A 22803-nucleotide genomic window follows, 5' to 3' on the forward strand; every position below is an offset into this window, starting at 1 on the left:
GTCGCAGGGGCCGGGCTGGGAGGGGACGCGGAGGGGGCGGGCCAGGCTGCTCGCGCTCCAGCCGCGGCTCCAGAGCCGCGGGCGGCGGGACCCGCGCCCGAGCTTGGCGACGACGATCGCGACGCGGGTCCGGGAGGATCCCCCCGGCGCCCCGCCTCCCGAGCAGCCCTCCTGCCAGCCCCCGTCCTCCCCAGAACCAAACATCTTCGGGGTGCGGCGCGGAGCAGACCCGGGCGGCGGGGAAGCGGGGTCTCTGGACCCAAGCGCAGTCGCAGGCGGCGCTGGGCGAGCGCGGGGGGCCGCGGCTCCACGGCGGGGCCTCGGAGGGCACAGACCTACGGAGCCTGCGGCCGGTGGGAAGGTGAGCCCCGGGAGCGCGGGCGGTGTTGGGGGAGGCAGGGTGCCTGCAGACGGAGGGGATTAAGGTTTGCAAAAGTAAAGGGACCTCCAGACTGGGCCTCTGCAGATCCTAGAGAGCCTCCTGGGGGAAAACTGAGTATCACTCCCCAAGGCGAGAGCGGGGTTAAGGGAGTTGGGGGGGTGGAACTAGTCAACCAGGCTCCTTACCCCTGCACTCTGATCAGCAGTCATTGACACCCCCATCACCCTTGCTGCTAGAATCCCTGCTGGCTTGGTGGTCCTGGTGTAGGGGTCTTCGCAGAGGCCTGGTTCCCGCTAGTCTGTAAAGGATTGCCCATCCCTCTGACTCAAGTGGCAGCTCTCCAATCCCTTGGAGATGGGAGAGAGGAACAGAGGGAGTGACCCAACAGCTGGCCTCTGCTCCCTTACAGCATATTCTTTCTCTCTCCTCCTCAACCCACTCCAGTCACTACATTTAAGCCCTGTAGGTGGAGGGAAGGCTCAATTGATGCTTCCAGCCATAACCACCAAATTCCAACTCAAGACTGCTGGGCGTTGCTGCCCATGCTCCACCCACCTCCCTCTATATCTGGGTGCTTGGCCCTGCCTGCCCCCATCCCCACCCACCAATCCTGGCTGTCTGGCATCTTCTCCCCTCCCATCTCCGCGGGAGCTGGCAAGGGCCCAACCTAACTGATGTTGTAATGTCCCTGGCAGTGCCCATGGAGAGAAGTGACTGGGCCTGTTCCCAATCAGTTAATCCAAGCCCTCCACCCACCAGGGGAAACTTGATTCAGACTCTAGTAGGGAAGATGCTGGTTCTGAGCTGAAAGACCAATGAGAAAGGAGCTGTGGGATTGTTTGCAGTCCAGGGAAACTGTTCAAGTCACAGGGCACTGGGGGATTAAGACTTGCTGCCCAGTGCTGCTTCTCCATGGGACCACTTATCTCTTTCAGAGCAATGGGCTTCTTTTTTCTCCTCATAGGAAGATTAGTGGCTTGGGGAGCAGGACTCCTTTGGAGTCTGTTAGTTCATTTAGCATATAGGAAGATGGCTAGCAAAGACAGTTGCCCCCAGAATGCTGAGGAGCAACAGAAAATGATGGGCTGAGCATGGGAAAGGCAAGAACGTTCCTCCTTTGGGGACAGCTGCTCTCCCAGCTCAACACCATCTCCTGATCTGAGCCCTGTGCCCCCACCCCACCCTATCCCACACTGAGGGTAAAGTGGCAGAAAAGGGACAGCGGGTGGCATGATTTGGAAAGCCTCCTACTTCCCTTTCTCTGCTTCCCTGCTTAGCTCGGTCTTCCAGCCCAGGCATCTCTTCAGGAGCAGTCCCTGAGGTGGGACACATTCACAGGCAGCATGCAGAGTGGGGGTGGAGGAGGGAAGGATGGGGAGGAGGGAAGCACCCAGGCCACCAGCCTGAGGACCACTTCTGAGCCAGCACTGACCTGTGTGCTCTCTCCTGCACAGGCCATCTATGCCACCCCTTCCCCCCCCATCTCACAGACATTCCCTAACCCACCCTGTTATGCAGACACATCCTTGGGACTTTCACAGGCACTGGCCCTGGCCCTGACAGGTGTCTTCCTGCCTTTCACTTACTCATCTCTCAGACGTATTTGCTGACTGCCCCAACACCCTCCCTTATGCTCTTCTCCAGAGCTACACGTGTCCTTGGTCAGTGCACAGCCGGGGTGGCTCATTCTAAGTGGATGGCTGACTTGACTCAGACAGACACTACTTGCATCTTAAAAGCCTCCTCCACCTCCACAAGCTGGGAGTGGGAGGCACAAATGTCTGAGTCTACATTCTCTGGGGAACAGTCTTTGGGCAGGACTGTCCTCTGCTAGGTAATCCACAAATTGGCTTCTCCAGCCAGGGCAGCAGGAGATAGAAGAGCCTCCCTGGGAACGTGGGACCGGAGGACAGCCACCCCCTCACCATCTGCCCTGGATGCCACCGTAAAGCCTATGGCATCTTTCTTAAGGCTGGAGGCCAGAGGACGAGGAGGGAACTACTGTGAGGCTATCCAAGGTGGAGATTAAAGGGCACAGCACTAAGCTAAGCAAAGATTATCCTGGAATTTCCGGGGCGTTTGAACAGCTGCAGAGCAGGGCAGAGGACAGGGCCTGTGGTGGTGGCCTCTCCCATGCTGACCCTAGCAACTAACAAACAGGTGTAAGGACCAGCCCGACAGCCACTCCACACACAAAGCCACCAGTCCCTTTGCCATTGGGACCGTCCCTCTCCCTGTGGGCACTGCAGTGTTCTTTGCCCAGAGGTCCACTGAATGGCTCAGGTCTGGCCGCACGTGGCAGGATGCCCCTGGTGATGTATTCTGAATGTATTGCCCCCTCTCTTTCCTTCTTTTCCTTTGAAGCCCCAGTCCATTGATTGTCTTCGTGTGTGAGAAGCATAATGTTATCAGGGGGAAGAGGAGCTTAAAGAATATCCAGGGAGAAAAGTTATTTTGCTTTCAATCCCAGCCCCTACTATCTCTGCTTTCCTCTTATAGATTAAAATTTCTAGATACTTTGAAATCTAGGAGGGTAATGTAAATACATGCTGTGCTTGTACTTGTTGGAAATACAATTAAGATCTAAATAAAAAAGGAAAATGTAAGATTTTGTCACAGTTATAAAAATAAGGTATGTGTGTTGTAACCTGAAAAACAATTCAAATATGAGTAAGACAAACTTAATAATCTCCTAACCTACCATCCTCTGTTTGTACCTCCTACAGTAGCCAATTTTAATGGTCCAATATATATCTCCTGCCATACCTTCCTCCAAATGAATTTATCTTACCTTATTTAATTTAAAAAATGTATTTTGTTGATTGAGGTGCATAAATTATATTAAGTAAGCTTGATTTGTTCATAAAAGTATTATGTTTAACATTTTAATTTGAGCACGGTTAATTTTAAATATTCTTACAGATTTGCTTATTCAATTTACTTTTAAACCTTTCATTTTTTATAGATAATAGAATTTATAAGCTATGAAATTTAAAGATTCTAAAATGTTTTTTTTTTTCAGTTTGTAAAAAAACAAAGAAATGTTGCTACCTAACAACCAATCATATTCCTTGTAAACCAAAGGAATGTTTCAGGCTTGTTGATCTAGTGTCCCCCACTGTACCAAAAAAAAAAAAACCCAAAAAACCCATAAAATGATATATCCCCAAAAAGGAACTGAGAGAAAAATGTCCTAGAATATAATTTTTGTCACAGGGAACTTTGTCTACTTAGTCTCATTTTCTGAAACTACCATTTTTCATCCATATTTCTGCTGTTTCTTGTGCTTTTATGATTTTTAAAACCTTATACAGACATGAAATTTACATGTTTTCCTGAAGAGTTAAGTTGTCCACCTTCCTTGTGTTAGAGGATTTCTAAATACTGGCCACTTCCTTTCATGAGCTGGAAAAGATGGAGGCGTTTCAAGTGGGCCAGGAAGAAGAGGAGTGAGAGGCTCGGCTGGCAGAGGCCTCGTCCAGGAGTGGCTGTGGGGATGTGCTGGCTGCCCCCAGGCTGCTCCCCTGAACCAAATGCAGAAAGATGCGCTATGTGGAAGGCACTTTGGAAAGTCCAATTCTAAGTCCTGCTTGTTTAGTATTCCAGACATATATATGGAGTAGCCATCGTCTTGCCACTTAAATGTCTGCCTTTGAAGCTTGCTTCAGAAGAATCTGCAGCTGTATGAGATAGTTGTCAGCTATTCTTTCCATATCTTAATAAAGCATCCTCTTTTCCTTATTTTTGTTCCTGCAATATGTGCTCAGATTACATATATATATACACACACACACATTTATACACACACCTACATACATATATATATATATACACATAAATATATATATACATTTGTATGACTTGAATTTATCTGGTTTGTTTGACAAGCAAGAACAGACCTAACTGCCTCGTTGACTCAGCAATTTTTTTTTCTGAAAAAACTTGTCTATAACCTTCAATCCTCTGGATTGAATCTAAAAATGGTTCTCATCAGACATCAAAAGTACATTTCTGGGTACTTTAAGATCCTCAACCATTTATTTTTAATAAATATCTGTTCACAGTGAGATTTCAAAACATGACTCAAGTGTCAAGCCACATGTAATGTCACCATTTTATTCTTTGCTTTCTTATTCATCCTGAAGACAGAATAAGAGGAGTTTTTGCAAGTTTCATAATGGCTTTTGCTCTTTTCTGGATCTTCTGGAGAGAGGACAGCTTCATGGCACTATTGAGATGCATATTAGGACTATGTGTATATACCCTATTGCAGCCACAAGCAACAGTGCTACTTGTATTGTGGGTCATGAAAGCAAATATCTTCTACAATGCCCCACATTGCACAGCTGATGTCCTCTGCATCCTTTCTTTCTTGTTTTGCTGTCTCTCAAAACAAATTCATTGAAATGCTATGAAAATGTTTATTATTCCTTCTCCATGATTATTTGTCTAGGTGTAAGTATATAAGAAATATAGTTATTATTTCTTCGTACAGGTTCCACAATCCTGCCACATTCTGCGTGAAAGAGGCTATTTTAAGGAATAACTTCTGGATAAATGGTACAATAGCCTTCATTATAAAGAAACGTTCTGCTGGTATTTTCAATTCTTGGTAACAAAGTTCCTAAAGATTATGTATCTCTGGACATATTCTGGCCTGCTTTCTCCTAGTGTCAAACATGTCTCCCAGTTAAGCAAGTTAGGGAGATGCAGCCCACAACATGAATTACTTCAGGATATTTATTAAACAGCTTGGTGTTGGGGTTATAGAAATGAAGAGAAGAGCTATGCATGTTCTTTACTTCATCAGGGATTTATTTACTCTGAGAAGGCTTCAAATATCATTGGAGATAGTGTTTGCAAATAAACTGTTTCTTAGAAATAATTTCCATATATAAAGGTTTCTTACATGCCTCTATATGCTATGTTTCTCTATTTTGCAAATAGGGGCATGGAAGTATGAAAGTTGGATTTAATGACTAGTTGGCATAGGCCCACTCTACATCAACCCATGAATATGTAGAAATGGTGTTCTTTCCATGATACCCACATGGAAGTAACACTGAGGGCTTCATCTTATGGTATAGTCAGCATCACCAGAACAGAATTAGACTAGCAGAAATCAAATTATGATGAAATTTCTCAGAGTTAAATGTAGTTTACTCATTTGACTTCAATTTCATTGTGAAATATATAGTTTTCAATATCATTCAGGACCACAAGGCCATATGTACTCAGGAGGAAACAGGTGCCAAGGTCTCTTCCAATTTTTGTTTTTTTTTTTCTTCTTTCTGTCCTGGGTCTTTTGAGCCATCAGGGCAACGTGCTTTTTGTTTTTCTTCTCAACAGAAATAAATGGATTCTTCTGCTCTTGTTCACGCAACTCACTAACTTTTGAGATTCAATAAGAGGAGAGAGAGATTTCTGCCAATCTTTAGATCAACACCCAGAGGAGGTACTGAAACCTGTTTGTCTTTATTGTGTCCCTGGAGGAAGCCATGCCTCCAAACCATACCCCTGTGAGCTGTATTGATATACCTTCTAGAAGCTCAGGAAAGTTTTATGTAAAAAGGTAGCTTATTATATAGTTCTGAGAAATCATTTTAAGACCATGAATGCTCTTTTGATTCATTTTATTAAATAATTATATACAGTTTTAAAGGAAATTTTAATTCATGATCTAATTGAAAAGTTAATACATAGGCAAGGTTTTTAAAAATGCAAACATTAACAGAAATACAGTCAAAATAAGTCTCCCTTGCACTAATCCCTAAGTCCTTGTCCTCTACCTTTCTTCCTAATTTTGTATATCCTTCCAGAAATTTTCTTTTAAATTTCTAATAGAAGTATGTATATATATGTGTGTAGATATGTGTATATACATATAAACACATTTACATGTATATCCTTTTAAAGTTAACATATGGAAGCATACTATATATGGTTCTGCACTGCACTGCTTTCACCTGGAAATTATTTTTATGTCAATACATAAACAGTAACCCCTCATTCCTTTTTAACTCTCTGCCTGTTGATAGACAGTTAGTTTAGTCTTTTCCCTTATAGACATTTCTGCAATGAATATCTTTACTCAAACATGTTTATAAACTGATACAAGCATACTGTATCTGAAGGACTTAGAAGTGAAGCTGCTGGGGAGATATTGTCAAATTGTCCTCCTGAGAAAATGTACCAATTTTCACTCATAAGCAGAGTGAGAGAGCCTATTTCCCTCTACCTTCCCTAAATGGTGTATTATCAATCTTGTAGCTAAAAATGGTGTGCCACTATTGTTTTAATAGTCGTCCTCTAGTTGTGAGCAAACTAGAAGCAACTTTTCATATGTTTAACCCATATATTTATTTTTCTGGAAGCTGTAGGAAGAATGTGCCCCTGAGGGGGTGGGGGTGGGGTGAGTGGAGGACCTTTGCTCACAAATGCTTGCCAGACCTATATAGCTCTATCCCTTCTACGCTGCCTCATTTATCAGCACAGACTAAGCCTGTGTTATTTTTGCATCTGTTCTTTCACCCTCCCTCCCATTTTGCCCCACAACCATCCTTCTTCACTCCCTCCTGCTTCACTGTCTCTCCCAAAAGTCCGATGGAGGGAGGAGGTAGAGTTGGGGAGGGGGGATTCTTGTGTCCATAAGGAAGGAGCTGGTTCTTACTCACCTGCTTTTAGTTAAGAACAATCTTCTGAATTTCATACAAGGTGGCTTAGGGGGAAGGAAGGAGAGTCAAATGAAGAGAAATAACTGGAATAACTCCTTCCTGAGGAAAAGGATAAGATGGATCCAGAACTACCCAGGGCTCCACCATAGACTGGGAGGGCCATGAAAACCGAAAGCAGAGAGACAGGGGTTCCCTGCACATGGCCTTACAAGCTGGCCAGATGGGCATAGACCCTGGAAAGACAGCCAGCTCCCTGCCTGCTGTCAGCCCATGCGAGATGCTGAGGTGTTTGGAGAACTCAAGGAGGAGATGCAAGATGAGGCTGGTGAAGCCTGGGCTATAGACGAAAAAATGCAGGTCCCTCCCACTGCCGGCTTGGTCTTCTATGTCTCTCTAGGAAGCAAGCTTGACTGTAGAGCCCCAGTTGTACAGCAGCAGCAGCCTTGCCTGGCAGCAGGATGGTGGCTGGGGTGCTGCTGGGAGCCCTGAAGATGCCCCATGGCCACTGAGGGGGCTGTCGGGCCAGGGGGCAGAGTGGCGGGCATGGTGCTCAGCCTGTGGGTCCTGGTCCTTGTGTCCTCAGCTCTGGCTCTGGAAGGTAAGTAGGAGAGGAAGCAGGAAATTCCTCCCTCCCCTTCCCCTACCTAGCCGATAGGAAATGGGAAAGATTCAGAAAGAGTAGAAAAGAAGAAAAACAGCAAAAGAGGGAAGGGAGTGGAGAGGGATGATGAGGGCCTGTATCAGGTTGTTCAGGGGAAGGGTCCTGAGAGACAGCTGTGCCCCTGCTGGCAAAGGTAATGCACCAAGGAGAGAAATTCTTTTCTTTTTCCCTCATGGAAATGGGGTGGGGCTAGCAATGGTGGCTGGAGGCTTGGGCACTGTGTGGCCCTTCTCTCTGGGCAGAAGTGTTGCTGGACACCACAGGAGAGACTTCCGAGATCGGCTGGCTCACCTACCCGCCAGGTGGGGTGAGTGCCACTCCCCTAACTCTGAACCCTTGGTTTCCACCCCATCCTTTTCCCCAGAGTGTGGAATTGAGGAAGGAAATCCCCGGCAGAGACTGATGGGATTAGACCCCCTCCCACCCTGGGAACAGGACTTCAGGATATCCTCACCCTGCTTTGCATGCCGTTTGATTTTAAGTGCTTTTGCAAGCCCTGTGCCTCTGCCTCAGCCCCCAAGCCCTGAGCAGCCAATGCTATCTCTTGGCCCTCCTGCAGTGGGATGAGGTGAGCGTTCTGGATGACCAGAGACGCCTGACTCGGACCTTCGAGGCATGCCACGTGGTCGGGGCCCCTCCAGGCACTGGGCAGGACAACTGGCTGCAGACACACTTTGTGGAGCGACGAGGGGCCCAGAGGGCACACGTCCGACTCCACTTCTCTGTGCGGGCATGCTCCAGCTTGGGAGTGGGTGGGGGCATCTGCAGGGAGACCTTCACCCTTTACTACCGCCAGGCTGAGGAGCCCGACAACCCTGACAGCATTTCAGCCTGGCACCTCAGACGCTGGACCAAGGTGGACACAATTGCGGCAGATGAGAGCTTTGCCGCCTCCTCGTTGTCTTCCTCCTGGGCCTTGGGCCCGCATGGGGCCGGGCAGCGGGCAGGGCTGCAGCTGAATGTCAAAGAGCGCAGCTTTGGCCCTCTCACCCAGCGGGGCTTCTACGTGGCCTTCCAGGACACCGGGGCCTGTCTGGCCCTCGTGGCGGTCAAGCTCTTCTCCTACACCTGCCCTACTGTGCTCCGGGCCTTTGCCTCCTTTCCTGAGACACAGGCCAGTGGGGCTGGAGGAGCATCCCTGGTGGCAGCTGTTGGCACCTGTGTGGCATATGCAGAGCCAGAGGAGGATGGAGTGGGGGGCCAGGCAGGGAGTAGCCCCCCCCGGCTACACTGCAATGGGGAGGGCAAGTGGATGGTAGCTGTGGGAGGCTGCCGCTGTCAGCCTGGGCACCAGCCTGCACATGGAGACAAGGCTTGCCAAGGTGAGACCTCACTCCCCTTACACTTGCACACTTCCCTCAAACCTTGGGGCTATTCTCCTGAGCACCCCAGACTCCATTTTGTCCACAAAGAGTCAGGAATAAGCTATCTTAGGAAAGGATCCTGTTTCACTCTTTTGTATTGTTTATTGTTTTCTCCAGTTTTATTTCCTAAACTACACAGACTTGCTCCCTTTCACTCATCTAAAATTTCTGGAGGTTTCCACAGCAATTGCTGAGGATCCTAGGGCTACAGCCAGAGAAGTGACAGAGGTCAAAAGGAGTTAAACTCCTGGCTCATCTTGGGATGGGGTCCTGATACGGGTCTCATCCCTGTTCCTACAGTCTAATGAGGGAGGGCTCCCAGGGCCAGGCAAGCAGGACGCAGGATGCAGGTAGAAGAAGCTGTGGGTACCCCCTGCAGAGAATGAGCCTGTTGACTGAATAGAGGCAGCAAGCCAGAGAGGCAGAGCTGCAGATGGCACCCCAGAGCCAGGTTATGCAACGAAGCCAGACACACCTACATCTGGTCCTTCTCTGCCTAACTATCCACCACCGCAATTCACTTTTTCCATCAATGGAAATGCAGTCTCATCCAGTGAAGTGGCAGAAGTAATCTATCTCTGCCTGAGGGAGGGAAGGAGAGAAAGAGGGAAGAGGCGGATTGGGTTAGATGACATGAGGAAGAAGGAACAGTCCCCGGGAAACTGAAGGCTGTGGATGTGCCTGTGCGCAGGGATGGAGGGGGGGTCTTGGAAGGGTGGGGATGGAAGGAGTGAGAGTGACACCTCCACCGTGTCTTCTGCCTCCCCAGCCTGTGCGGTGGGATTCTATAAGGCTCTGGCAGGCAATGCTCCCTGCTTGCCGTGCCCTGCCCGCAGCCATGCTCCCGGTCCTGCAGCCCCCATCTGCCCCTGCCTCTCTGGCTTCTACCGAGCCAGTTCTGACCCACCAGAGACCCCCTGCACTGGTGAGTCCCCACGCTAGGGATGGAAGGGAGACTGGGAGTGGGACCTAGAAGAGGAGGTCCTGAAGGCAATGGTTTGCATTTAGAGTGACTCCTCTTTCTCCTGTTTTCCTGTATTCCTCCCCCCGGCTGCCCTGCACGTCTGTCTCTTGCTGTCGCTATCCTCACTGTGCCCCCTTCTACTTCTCCTCCCTTCCCCCCGCATGTCTCCTCTGCTTTCTGGTTGTTCTTCCACCCACTTGTTCTTCTGGACCTTCTACCTTCCCCTGCCCCCTCCTCCTTCAACTGCCTCTGCCCCACATCTCCTACTTTCATTGCCCTTTTCCTGCTGCCCCCTTTGACCCCGCAGGCCCTCCCTCGGCTCCTAGAGAGCTTTGGTTTGAGGTGCAAGGCTCAGCACTCATGCTGCACTGGCGCCTGCCTCAGGAGCTGGGGGGGCGAGGAGACCTGCTCTTCAATGTCGTGTGCAAGGAGTGCGGAGTCCACCAGGAGCCTGGCCGGGCCACTTGTCGCCGCTGCAGGGATGAAGTGCACTTTGACCCCCGCCAGAGGGGCCTGACTGAGAGCCGAGTGTTAGTTGGGGGACTCCGGGCACATGTACCCTATATCTTGGAGGTGCAGGCTGTCAATGGGGTGTCCGAACTCAGCCCAGACCCTCCCCGGGCTGCAGCCATCAATGTCAGCACCAGCCATGAGGGTGAGCTCTGAATGCCCTTAGACAACACAGCCCTTTTTCCTCCTGCTTGCCCTCTCCCACCCCCAGTCCTCTAAGCCGCAGTCCAAGCTCCACCCGTCTGCTCCTGCTCCCAGTCCTTGGACCCCTCACAATCCTCCCCCTCCAGTCCCCTCTGCAGTGCCCATGCTGCACCAGGTGAGCCGAGCATCCAACAGCATCACCGTGTCCTGGCCACAGCCTGACCAGACCAGTGGGAACATCCTAGACTATCAGCTCCGCTACTATGACCAGGTGGGCGGGAGTCCACGGTGAAGCAGGACCAGTGCCTCAGCTGGAGCAGGGAAGGGGACTCGCTGCCCCCCACCATGGCTGCAGAGGGGCGGAGGAGCCTGCAGCCTGGGGCTATGAGGAAGGTGCTTGGGCCATGGCAGGCCTCACTGCAAGTGCTGTCCCGGGGATCTTTGTGTCAAAGGGCTCGGGTGAGGGGCCAGCATGGGGCTGGGGCAGGGAGTGAGTGGCTGATCCCCCCAGGCAGAAGATGAATCCCACTCCTTCACCCTGACCAGCGAGACCAACACCGCCACGGTGACACAGCTGAGCCCTGGCCACATCTACGGCTTCCAAGTGCGGGCGCGCAGTGCTGCTGGCCACGGCCCCTATGGTGGCAAGGTCTATTTCCAGACGCTGCCTCAAGGTGAGAGGAGGCCTGGATGGGGAGGCAGTGGGAGAACCCAGGCCTGGAACCCTGACTGACCTCCTCCAGCCCAGAGGTTCCTGGGGAGAGGAGAACCTGGGGAGAGTGTTGGTGCCTGAGCAGCTGACCCTAGCACCCGTCTGCATGTGCATGTGGGGGCCTGCCCACCTGTCACCCTGGTGCCTGTATCCTCAGGTGAGCTGTCTGCCCAGCTTCCAGAGAGACTGTCCTTGGTGGCTGGCTCCGTGCTGGGGGCCCTGGCTTTCCTCCTGCTGGCTGCCATCACCGTGCTGGCTGTCGTCTTCCAGAGGTGAGACCCCTCCCCGACCACACCTGCCCAGCTCTGCCCCAGCACGCTCACCCTGCAGCACCACCCAGGGGCTGGGCAGCCACGAAGGCCACAGAGGAAGCCCCCGGCCAAAGCCCTTGTCCCACCACCCCAGGCCCCCCCACCAGGCCCCATGCAGAGATGGGAAGAAGGGACCCCCGCTCCCCTCACCCGGCAGATAGGTGGCCTGCGAGGGGGCAGCCAGGGGGAAGAAACATGAGTGTCTTCCGGAACTCTGGTTTGTCCCTCAGGAAACGGCGTGAGACAGGCTACACGGAGCAACTGCAGCAGTACAGCAGCCCAGGTGGTGGGGTGAGGGAGGGAGCGAGGCTGGGAGCGGGGGGCGCACACAGAGCCGGGCTTGGGGCTGGGCTCATATCGGGCAAGAGCCGGGCTCCTCCGAGATTCCTTGGCACCATCTTCTGGAAGTACGGGGGCATGTCCAAGTGGGGCGACAACCCAGCCTTGCACCACACCCTCATGATGACTCCGGCATCCCCACAGGGCTTGGGGTGAAGTATTACATTGATCCCTCCACCTATGAGGACCCCTACCAGGCCGTCCGAGAGTTTGCCCGGGAGGTCGATCCTGCCTATATCAAGATCGAGGAGGTCATTGGGGCAGGTACTTGAGGGGCAGAGGGCGGGGAACAGGAAGGACCAGGGCTCCCTTATCACCCTCCTCTGGCCTTCCAAACACGGCAGGCCACCGGGAGCCGACCCCCTCAACCCCCGCCTCTTCTCCCAGGCTCCTTTGGAGAAGTGCGCCGGGGCCGACTGCAGCCCCGTGGACGGCGGGAGCAGGCCGTGGCCATCCAGGCCTTGTGGGCCAGGGGTGCCGAGAGCCTGCAGATGACCTTCCTGGGCCGGGCCATGGTGCTGGGCCAGTTCCAGCACCCCAACATCCTGCGGCTGGAGGGCGTGGTCACCAAGAGCCGGCCCCTCATGGTGCTCACAGAGCTCATGGAGCTGGGTCCCCTGGACAGCTTCCTCAGGGTCAGTCCCGCTTGGGAGAAGGAGAGTTCTTGGGTCCAGGAAAACCTGGGGTTTCCAACTCTCCCTGGAGACAGAGACATCCCTCCACCCCGCCCTCTCATGCTGAGGTCAGTGGTGCAGTGTGTGGCTGTTGCCCATCCCGTCGCTGACCTCTGCCCCCCTGTCCCTCAGCAGCGGGAGGGCCAGTTCAGCAGCCTGCAGCTGGTGGCTATGCAGCGGGGAGTGGCTGCCGCCATGCAGCACCTGTCCAGCTTTGCCTTCATCCACCGGGCTCTCTCTGCTCACAGTGTGCTGGTGAATAGCCACCTGGTATGCAAGGTGGCCCGGCTTGGCCACAGTCCTCAGGTGAGAGCACAGCCTTGGGGGTTCAGCATCCTTCAGCACACCCTAGAGGATGGGCTGGAGAGGAGTGGGTGCCTCAGGTGGGATTTCTTATAGCCACAGTCTGAAGGGATGGAGGCTCAGCTGTGTGCTGGGTGGTGGGATAGAAAGATTTCAGAGTCTGAGGCAACTGGGGAAGGGGCCTGGGGAGGTCTCCACATTCTAGCAGGTCTACCTCCTTCCTGTCTTTCCCATAATATAGAGCTTATGTACCACAGACTCCAGAGGCAGAGCAGCTGGGTACACATCCTGAATACACCACTCTCAAGCTGTGCTCCCTTGGGCAAGCTCATATTTCTCTATGCCTCATCTTCTCCATCTGCAAAATGGAGACAGTATTATCTACCCTACAGTGCTGTTATAAGAATTAAATGAAATGCTTGATGGGAAATCCTTAACCCACAACCTAGCCTATAATGTGGCTATTGCTATTAGATTACTAATGTTGCTTTTCATTCCACTGTTCAGAGCCCAAGTTGTATGCTTCGCTGGGCAGCACCAGAGGTCATTGCACATGGAAAACATACAACATTCAGTGACATCTGGAGCTTTGGGATAGTGATGTGGGAGGTGATGAGTTATGGAGAACGGCCCTATTGGGACATGAGTGACCAGGAGGTGAGCTCCTGACTTGGACATTGCTGAGTCCCCACCTCTGTTCCCTGCCCACCCACCAGCCTCTGCAGACTAGCATATTCTATGACCTCTGTTCTTTAATCCATTCACATTCTAAGATCTCATGGCTCTCATACTGCATATTTTTGCATCCCTTTCCCACTCCAGCTTCATGCTTTATCTGATTGCTGCCCACCCATTTACCTAATATTGCATTCCTCCCCACTAGCAGTAGCTGTCCATCACCACCATCTCCTTCTGATCCTCAGGTACTAAATGCAATACAGCAGGAGTTCCGGCTGCCCCCACCTCCAGGCTGTCCTCCTGGACTACATCTGCTTATGCTGGACACCTGGCAGAAAGACCGTGCCCAGCGACCCCACTTTGATCAGCTGGTGGCTGCATTCGACAAGATGATCCGCAAGCCAGACTCTTTACAGGCTGGCACAGGCACCAGGGACAGGTCTGGAGCTGGGGCTGGAGCCTGGGAAAACCAGGGAGGGTGATTGCAAACCAAAATGAGAGTTGAAGAGAGGGGGTAAGATGAAGAGGGGACCCTGACCTGGCTGCTTCTTCCCTGTTAGACCTTCCCAGGCCCTTCTGAATCCTGTGGCTCTGGACTTTCCTTCTCTGGACTCACCCCAGGTCTGGCTTTCAGCCATTGGATTAGAGTGCTACCAGGACAACTTCTCCAAATTTGGTGTCTGCACCTTCAGTGATGTGGCTCAGCTCAGCCTAGAGTAAGCAGGGGGAGTTGAGGTGGGGGTGGGTGCTGTCAGCCCTAGGTGAGGGGTCATGTCTGGGATCTTGGGGAAGCTGGTCCAGATTTGATCACACTCCTTCCCCACCAGAGACCTGCCTGCCCTGGGCATCACCCTGGCTGGCCACCAGAAGAAACTGCTGCACAACATCCAGCTCCTTCAGCAGCATCTGAGGCCACCGGGCTCAGTGGAGGTCTGAGGCCTGATACAGGTCCAAGACTGAACATGAGAGATGTGAGCCAGTCTCCATCTTGGCGGTTGTCAGAGGTGCCCGCCACACTCAACCCAATGCTCCGGACACTTCACTCCCCAGTCCTCCACCCCTCCACCACCCTCTGCCATATTAAAGGGAAAGAAGGGATTTTGCAATTTGGAGGTGTGGTAAGGAAGGGCTAAGGAGGCCTTGAAAGAAGAGCTGAGGAGCAGGGCTGGGCAGGTGACCCTGCAAAGCAGAGATGCACAAGTGGGCAGAGCACGGAGCAGGAAATGACTTTATTGTAAAGTAAAAGATGGCAAAATTCAACTTAGCTTCACTCCATCCTCAAAGTCATACCTGTCTCCTTCCCTCACACACCTTTCCACAAGCCCAGTGCCTTCTCCCACAACTGTCTGGAGCACCATGGGAAGGGCTGTATCCCTTCGCATTTATGACACTGGGGTAGAGACTGGATGCAGGGAAGGCAAGCCTATCTTTAAAGTGCTTTGCTCTGACAGTGCAATGGTAGGTTAGCAAAGGGGTGAAGAATGGGTAGCAGGCCGGGGTCCTCATCCCTGCCCACCCCCGCTATGCTTGGGGCAAGGCTTGGACCCCCTCATGCTCTCTGTTTGCCCCAGACCTGAAGAGAGAGTAGAGGCCCAGCACAGAGTAATTTCTGACTACATACCTTGAAGTGCATTCTATTCCTCGTGCCCCACCTTGGGCCTGAGAGATGAGAACTCTAAATCTGTGTTTTTTTGCTTTTTGTGGGGTTTTTTGTTTGTTTGTTGTTTCGACAATCCCTGGAAAACATGAGCAACTTCTAGGAATTGTAACAAAAGCATTTGCTCAGATCTGATATTCCCAGCCCTCCTCGTCCTCCAGCCCCCTGTTGATCAACCCCCACAGGTCTCTCCTTAGGGTCCCTTGCCGAAGCCTGTCCCAGTTGGTGCTGCTACGGGAGGTACTTCGAGAGACTGAGGGTGTAGGAAGGGACAGGTGGGGGCCAAAGTGGCGGTCCAACTCCAGTTTTTCCACTGAGTTTTTGTCGAAGTCACTAGGACCCATTTGGTGGAAAGCCTGTGCATAGCGCCGGATTCGCTGCTGGTTCAAGTCCTGCCTGTCTTCTACCCTGTGGGGTACAGGAGGATTCGAGAGACAGTCCAGAATTGAAGAGCTGACCCAAGACCAGGCTCATCTCCTAAGCCCGCCTACCCACACCTCTATTGTCTGCAGCTGGTATTGATGAGGGGCCTCCTGCCCCTCAGCAGCCCGCCCTCATGAAGCTGCATGCTCTGGTCCCGCAAGCTCTCAGCTGCCAGAAGGGGCTGTTTCCTTTAGCAGCAGCTTTGGTCATTGGGCCTGGGGTCTGGGTAGCATGCAGGCCTCCCAAGGTCCCTGGGAACAGGAGGGTATCTGAACAGAGGGACAACGTACGAACACGGTTGCTCAAAGACCCCAATCCCACGCTATCACTCACCGCAGGTACCAGCGGTCCCCCAGCCCGTACTCGCGCCCGCAGAACCCGGAGCGGGGCCACAGGCAGCGAGGCAGTTTCCGCTCCAGCATCACTGTGGTGGCCACGACCTACATGTGGACATAGAAAGCAAAGTCAGAGTGAGGCTGAGTACAGATTGAGAAGGTTGGGGGGAGAGCAGAGGGCACTAGACAGAGGGAAGACAGCTTAGCAACAGCAAGGTTACTTGGGAGCTCATGGTTTCTCAAAGGTGATAAACAACACCCCTAATCTGGGAAAATTTGATGGGCAAGGGCATGAAGGGTGGCAACTTCGGTGACCAACTTCTAGTGGAGATAGTTGATGTGGCCTGAACCCCACAATTCTTCCCCAATGACTTGACATCTGTGGAAACGCCAAGGTTGGTTCGGCAGGAGATTGAGAAATCTTGTTCCCAAGGAGATTGGGAAGGAGAGCAAGGCAAATAGAAGGGGTCCTGAAGGTTTCAGGATATTTTGACCCTACAGACATATTGATCATTTATAAATAAAAATTCTACTTAGAAATCTACTGATATCAATAAATTTCATGGAGAAAATATTTTCCTGTGCAAACTCCATTTAGTTGTTTTTTTAATTCAGTTTCCTACATAGTTTAAATACCTTCCATTTTTTAGAATTTCCATTTTTATCTTGCTGAAATTGTTTTTGTTGAGATTAATAATTTTCTATATATATTTTATAATGAGGATTTGATTCATTTAGTGGTCTTTTGTCCACATCATGCTGATCTGACTGAAGATAGCTTCTGCTACTATACGAAGTTTTTGGTGACCATTATTTTTAACAAGTCTAATTTTTCTGGATCAAATTTTGCAGACTGAAACATTGTCAGGAAGACTTGATACTCCAGTTTTTATTCTGTAACAAAATTTACTGAATGCAGTTTTAGCGACTGTTAGCCAATTTCTTGTTGATTATTTTGGGAAAGACTGAGATTTAATTTTTTCTTAGCTAATTGTTGAGAAAACCATGAGGAATTCTTTGCAGCTATTTAAGTATTGCTTGACTGTGTTGCTAACCCTTTCCTTCTGTATTCTTTGCATTACCTTGTGTACTGTGTAATAACCATCCGAACACGTGGGGTCAAAATATCCTGCTTCTTTCTCTGAGAGGCCAGTTCCTTGGCAGGAAGGGAATGGCATGCACACACTCTCCCAGCCACCAGGGGGCTCACCTGGGCCCTCCAGAGCTCATCCCGCTCATGGGCTACTCGCCAGTGAGTGTCACCCATCATAGCTATAAGGAGGTTAAGCATGAGCAGTGCGGCGATGATGGCAAAGGCAGCATAGGTGATGCTATACATGAAGGGCAGATCCACGTCATAGTTGGCAGGCCCATCAATGATGGTGAGGAACAGCTCAAAGGTGCTGAACAATGCCATGAGGTAATTTTGGAAATGACCCAGCTTCTTGGGGTCCTCTGTCTGGAAGATGATATAGAAGGCTGCTCCACGCAAGGGGATGAAATTTATCGTGACAACAATATACATGACTAGTGCACAACCAGCCCTTTGCTACCCATTTTCCTTCTGTTTCCCTCATCTCTAGTATCACCCTCCCAGTCCTCTGATGCTCCACATTTTGGGGTCTTATGTTCTCTGATTTTCCAAAAGGCTTATCCTCATGAACCTCTCCCAATTTTCCCTTACCTTTGGGTTATAAAATCCCATCCTCAGACATTGTACTGCCTGCTTTTTCCTCTGCCTTCCCTCCAACCCTTCCCTACTTTTATCCAGAAGCATTTTGTATTTTTTTTAGTTTCCTCCAATCTCTTGCTCCCATGGCCTCCACCCTGGACAGGTTGTTTACCTGAGGCAAAGCCCAGGATGACCACAGCCATCAGCCAACAGAATCGCATCAGGTCTCCAAAAATCATCTAGAGAAAGGAAGAAGGGAGACCATCTCTACACTTGTAGAGATGCCCCTTCCAGCCTCTAACAGGTCTAACCCCAACAAATCTAACAACTCCATCCTATATGACATGGCTGGCAAACCATAGCCTGCAGACCAAATCTTCAAAGGTTGAGGAGGAGGAGGAGAAGGGGAAGAAACAGACCATGCGTAGTCCTCAATGCCTAAAATATTTACTATGTGGCCCTTTACAGAAAGTGCTTAATGACCTCTGCTGTAGAACCTTTCTCTGGCAACAAAGATCCTATAACTGAGGACTTAGGAAATGGGTGAGCAGGGGGTGAGGGTAGGCACAGACCTTCTGGATCATGATGGTAAAAGGCCCCAGCATCTGGAATCCTCGGGCAAAGTACATGACGTTGCACCAGCCCAACACCAGGGCAAAGGACATGGGCACCACCTCCCCATTGGCGTTGGTGAGCCGCATTACCATAGTCACCAGTACCATGCAAGCATAGGTGATCCTGAAGGAGAGCAGGGAGTGGGAGTGAGAGAAGGGCTGGGATTATTCTGGGCACCCAAACCACAAGGGTATGTAACTGAGACAGCACTTAGATTCGGCCTGCATAAACACAACACACAGGGGCAGACATGCACACGTCCGTGGAAAGGGACTCTGGAGTTAAGTTTCCCTAAAGGTCAAAAATCCAGGGAGTGAAACTGAAGTACTAGTGAGTGTAGGGATGAGAGTATGAGGAAAGGCACTCACATGAGGACATGGAATGGCCCACCAAGGATGGTCTGTCCAAAGAAGCGAGTGACCCCAACCCTGAAGATGTCTGGAATCTGGGAAAAAGCCAGGGAGACACAAAATCACTTGTGTATTGGAACTCGGGCTGGGATCCCTGGGGCAGACAACCTACTCCAGATCCCATCCACACCTCACCTCCACAAGCAGAATTATCACAGCCCCAATGACAGACACCATTTCTCCCACCAGTCGAATGCCATCCCTGGAGATCACATAGGCCTCCTGAGTGGGGGAGAGGGTGGTCAGAGCACTCAGAGCTGACATACACATGCCCTGTTGGTCCTGGAAGTCAGTGTCTTTTGTGCAGGGGTCATCAGCACAGTCAGAGTCTTTTTAATCTACTAGGTTTGGGTCTTCTAGTGTCTGTTCTTAAAGTGAGAGGGTAAATAGGTTTCTATGTGTGCATTTTTAGTTTGTGCCCATGTATGGGAGACCTGGGTGAGGGGAGATCTGTGGTTTTAGTGGCAGGAAAGTGATATTAATACAAGGCAGAGAAAGGGCAGAGAGCTGAATCCCACCCTGATATGCTGATACTCCCAGAGTCTCACCTGAAGTAGCTTCTGCTGGTAGATTGTGTTGTCTCGGGAGCTAGTGCGATTACTGGTCCTGAGCTTGAGAGGGCGGTTGACACAGCACATGGTGAAGCAGATGATGTACAGCATGTATATGGCACCCAACATGCAGAAGTACGGCCGCCCATATCTCTTCCACTTGAGGCTCACCAGCTCCTTCACTGGCGTCTGGTCCAGGATCTGGCGAGCCTGCAGCAGAAAAGAATAGAGTAAGCAGCTCAGAGACTCGGGCATCCCTCCCCGACTGCTCCCTAGTGTGAAGACCTTGTACCTCCCGCTTCTTAGTGGTAACAATAAGTTCCAGTAGGGATTGTTCATCCCCCAAGGAGTCAATCTCCGTGAGGTCATAGAGAGTAGAGGTCAGAGGCCCGTATGTCCACTGGATGTGCTTCCGCTTCTGCATCAGGTGTTGGAACATCTAGGGAGGGTAGAGATGAGTCAAGACAGACAGGTAAGCAAAGTGAGTGCTCATAAGAGTGTGGGCAGGAAGTGTGTCCAGAAGAACTACCACCGGAGAGGACAGTGCTCTTCATTTACTGACCACAGCCTTTGGTGGCAGAAGAACCCACATTTACACTGACCTAGCTCCTCTCCTTTTACCCTCATGGTTCCCTCTAGAGCTTGGCAAGGAGAGATCAGAAGTTGGAGGGCTGGTGCTCTGCTGGCTGAAAGGTCAGGTGGACCTCGACATTACAGACACTCCCAGAGAAAGATCTCAACTCTAAACCCCCAATACCTCAGGGAAAAGTGGACAAGAAAGGGGTAGTTAGAGAACAGGAGAGAAATGAGCAAAGAGAGAAATTTCATCTAAACTTGAGTCAGGGAAGTATTTTTCACATCTATTTTCTTCCTCCTGTTACCAGCAGCATAAGATGAGGGTCATTAGAATGACCCTTGGGATCAAATATTGTCCCTCACCACAGTGTTGCCCTCTACACCGGCCAGCTTGAAGGGGGTGAGACCCTGGTGATTGCGCATTTGGTCCAGGGATTGCAGGTAGTCCCCACGTCCATCATAGGACAGCAGCAGGTTGTACATCTGACAGGCAAAGGTCTTGTTGGGCTGCAGGATGAGGATGTGCAACACTGTGTTTCCTAGGGGAGTACACAGAGTGTCATGTGGCCATGGGTCCAAAGGCCCTCATGTTCCCTATTCCCACCCTGTGGTTGACAATAGGGATGGCCCACCTCCTCCCTTCATATACCTCCAGAATCCCTCCTCCCTCTCCATTCCCAGCAATTACCCAGAGAGTCCTGGGCTCTAATGTCAGCTCCATGTTCAATGAGCAGCTGCACAATCTCCTCATTGCCCACACAGGCAGCAAAGGACAAAGGATGCTCTCCTGGGATATAGAGGGACCCATGGCACAAGAGAGTATCATGAATGGGCATTCTCCCCCGCATGACTGTCTCCTTCCCCTATATCTCAGCTCTGGGCTCAAGTAACGTTTGTTGAGCAGAACCAGAGGAAGGGATAGTGCAGATTTTTTGGAAGAAATTAACCTCTAGTCTTGAGTGTTAGAGGGACTGACCCCTCTCAGCATCTTGATTAGATGAAGGGAGGGCGGAGCTTTCTTCATCCCACCCTCCCTCATTCTCTGACCCAGCTGCTGTTTTTCTCTTAACTTCTTTTCCACCTCCCCATCTCTCAAGTCTGTCTTCCTCCCCAGACCCTAGCCTTGGTTCTCACCAAAGTAGATGAGGTTGCAGGGACTGCGGCGGAAGGCTACTCCTGTAGCTCTGGCAGAGACACTGGCTCCATGGGCAAGCAGGGCTCGCACCAAGTTCAAGTTTTGGTTCACAACAGCTATGTGCAGGGCAGTCTGACCTGGCCCAGAAAGAGCCATCAATCATGCGGTCTGTACCAAAGATTCTACAAGGGCTCCCTATCTACTCATGGCTCTCAGCCTCAGGACCTGGGAAGGAACAGGGTCTGGCAGGGTTCACAGGGATCCAGCTTCTGCCCATTTCTTCCATTCTCTCCTCCCTTAGTATTTTAAGGATCAGGTGCTCTAATTACGTGCAGTTACGATTGATGAGGAAGAAGGGGTTTGGAGAGGGGAGTAAAGAGTAGAAAGGCTCAAAATGTCTCTTTGATTTCCCCAAATTCACCACCACAGGGATTGACTTGAAATTTTTATTACTCTAATATCCAATAGGTCACCCTTTCCCTCCATTCTGGGTCCCTCAGCCCCTCACCTTCATATAGTTCAGATGTCATGGGTTCAAAGACCAGATCCGGAGCAGCCTCCATCAGTAGCACGGCAGCCTCCAGGTTGTCATAGAGGGCAGCTATGTGCAGTGCTGTCTCTCCCATCGCTCCTGGCATTTTCAGAAAGAAGAGTCATATAGCTTCTCTGAGGCAAAGGAATGGGAATAATACAGATTCAAGAACCCATAACCCAAGGTCCTGGGAAGCCATATGGGTGGGGCTGACCCAAGAGAAGATTGGTCCTGAGAGTCTGCTCCTCACCTCTCTGGTGCAACTCACAGTCTTCATACTTGAGCAGCTTGGTCAGAGCCGGGATGTTGTTCTCTTTAGCAGCTAGGAGGAGAGGACATTCACAGATCCTAGAAGGGAATGGGATAAGAAAAGTGTCACCTGTGGGCATTCCCAGTTGTAAAGCAAGGGTTGATGGCTTTGATCTCCATCTACAGACATGTGCCTGAGGAGCAATGTACCTCAAGATCCCTGACACAGGGAAGCAGGATCACTGGAGTGCAAAGAGTCACTTGACTTCTTTCCTCCTTACTATCTAATGAACCCAAAACAACTTTTTGTTCATTTAGCTTGCATAGGAGAACATCCGTGACTGGTTTCTTATCCACCTGCGTGCTGGGAGCAGAATGGCATGTGAAGGCATTATCTGTGTTTATCAGGATAAGGAAGGAAGTGGTTTTACTTAAATGTATTCACCTCCTGACCTTTTACTTCTGTAGTAACCCTGCTTTAGCCTTACTAGGTATCCTGAGATGGTCCTGAGATTCTCCTCCAGGATAAGCTTTGTTTGGAATAAATTTCACCATTTGGTGCAGGGGATAGCGAATTTGAAAAGGCTAGCATATTCTCTCCTGTTATGTGATACTCTGCTTGCTAGACCCTCTCAGGAGTGCTCTTTGATCCTAGCACTTCCCCCAGTACAACTGTCTTTTCAAGGCTCAATCCGAAATCAACAGTGGTGCAGAAGAAAAAAGCCTGGCTCCAGGCTTCCCTTCTTCTTGGATTCTCCTTTCTTTGTCTCCTTTCTGTCTTTCTCTCATGTTTTTCTTCTCACATTCTAATTTCTACAACTTTGCTACCTAAAGTAGGTCTTTGAATCATCAGCTTCACATGAGAGCTTATGAGAAATGTAGACTCTTAGGCCCTCCCTTGGACCTAGTGAATCAGAATCTGCCATTTAACA

The 22803-nt window shown here is 50.7% G+C and overlaps 2 protein-coding genes across 6 annotated transcripts in view; one reads left to right on the forward strand and one right to left on the reverse strand.

Annotated features, from left to right (window-relative positions):
• Window positions 1–16705, forward strand: EPHB6 (EPH receptor B6). Of its 2 annotated transcripts, XM_004455636.5 has the most exons (18): window positions 1–361; window positions 5732–5837; window positions 7454–7654; window positions 7960–8024; window positions 8277–9039; window positions 9851–10006; window positions 10353–10700; window positions 10846–10970; window positions 11211–11373; window positions 11569–11683; window positions 11953–12005; window positions 12206–12325; window positions 12449–12696; window positions 12868–13041; window positions 13546–13695; window positions 13962–14155; window positions 14277–14432; window positions 14544–16705. In XM_004455636.5, exons 3-18 carry the CDS (start codon window positions 7555–7557, stop codon window positions 14650–14652), a joined length of 3039 nt encoding a protein of 1012 aa, XP_004455693.1. In that variant the 5' UTR covers window positions 1–361; window positions 5732–5837; window positions 7454–7554; the 3' UTR covers window positions 14653–16705. The 2 variants fall into 2 exon arrangements, with proteins under 2 accessions (XP_004455693.1, XP_012379580.1); XM_012524126.4 differs by lacking the exon at window positions 5732–5837 and having other exon boundaries at window positions 59–361.
• The window catches only part of LOC101439113 (transient receptor potential cation channel subfamily V member 6), a 14320-nt gene continuing 6444 nt past the window's right edge, over window positions 14928–22803 (reverse strand). The window contains exons 2-15 of one of the 4 annotated variants that reach the window (XM_004455638.5): window positions 21873–21970; window positions 21599–21721; window positions 21090–21227; window positions 20644–20742; window positions 20319–20494; window positions 19672–19818; window positions 19377–19589; window positions 18964–19050; window positions 18787–18863; window positions 18376–18541; window positions 17976–18042; window positions 17342–17610; window positions 16130–16236; window positions 14928–15781 (exon numbers count right to left, since the gene is read on the reverse strand). In XM_004455638.5, the coding sequence (XP_004455695.1) occupies window positions 15499–15781; window positions 16130–16236; window positions 17342–17610; window positions 17976–18042; window positions 18376–18541; window positions 18787–18863; window positions 18964–19050; window positions 19377–19589; window positions 19672–19818; window positions 20319–20494; window positions 20644–20742; window positions 21090–21227; window positions 21599–21721; window positions 21873–21970 (2050 nt within the window). In that variant the 3' untranslated portion in view covers window positions 14928–15498. Of the gene's footprint in view, window positions 15782–16129; window positions 16237–17341; window positions 17611–17975; window positions 18043–18375; window positions 18542–18786; window positions 18864–18963; window positions 19051–19376; window positions 19590–19671; window positions 19819–20318; window positions 20495–20643; window positions 20743–21089; window positions 21228–21598; window positions 21722–21872; window positions 21971–22803 lie in introns of those variants that run through there. The other 3 variants (XM_071215317.1, XM_023587989.3, XM_004455639.5) reach the window with 3 other exon arrangements.

Source organism: Dasypus novemcinctus, chromosome 5 (genome assembly GCF_030445035.2).
Source record: "Dasypus novemcinctus isolate mDasNov1 chromosome 5, mDasNov1.1.hap2, whole genome shotgun sequence".
Taxonomy (NCBI): domain Eukaryota; kingdom Metazoa; phylum Chordata; class Mammalia; order Cingulata; family Dasypodidae; genus Dasypus; species Dasypus novemcinctus.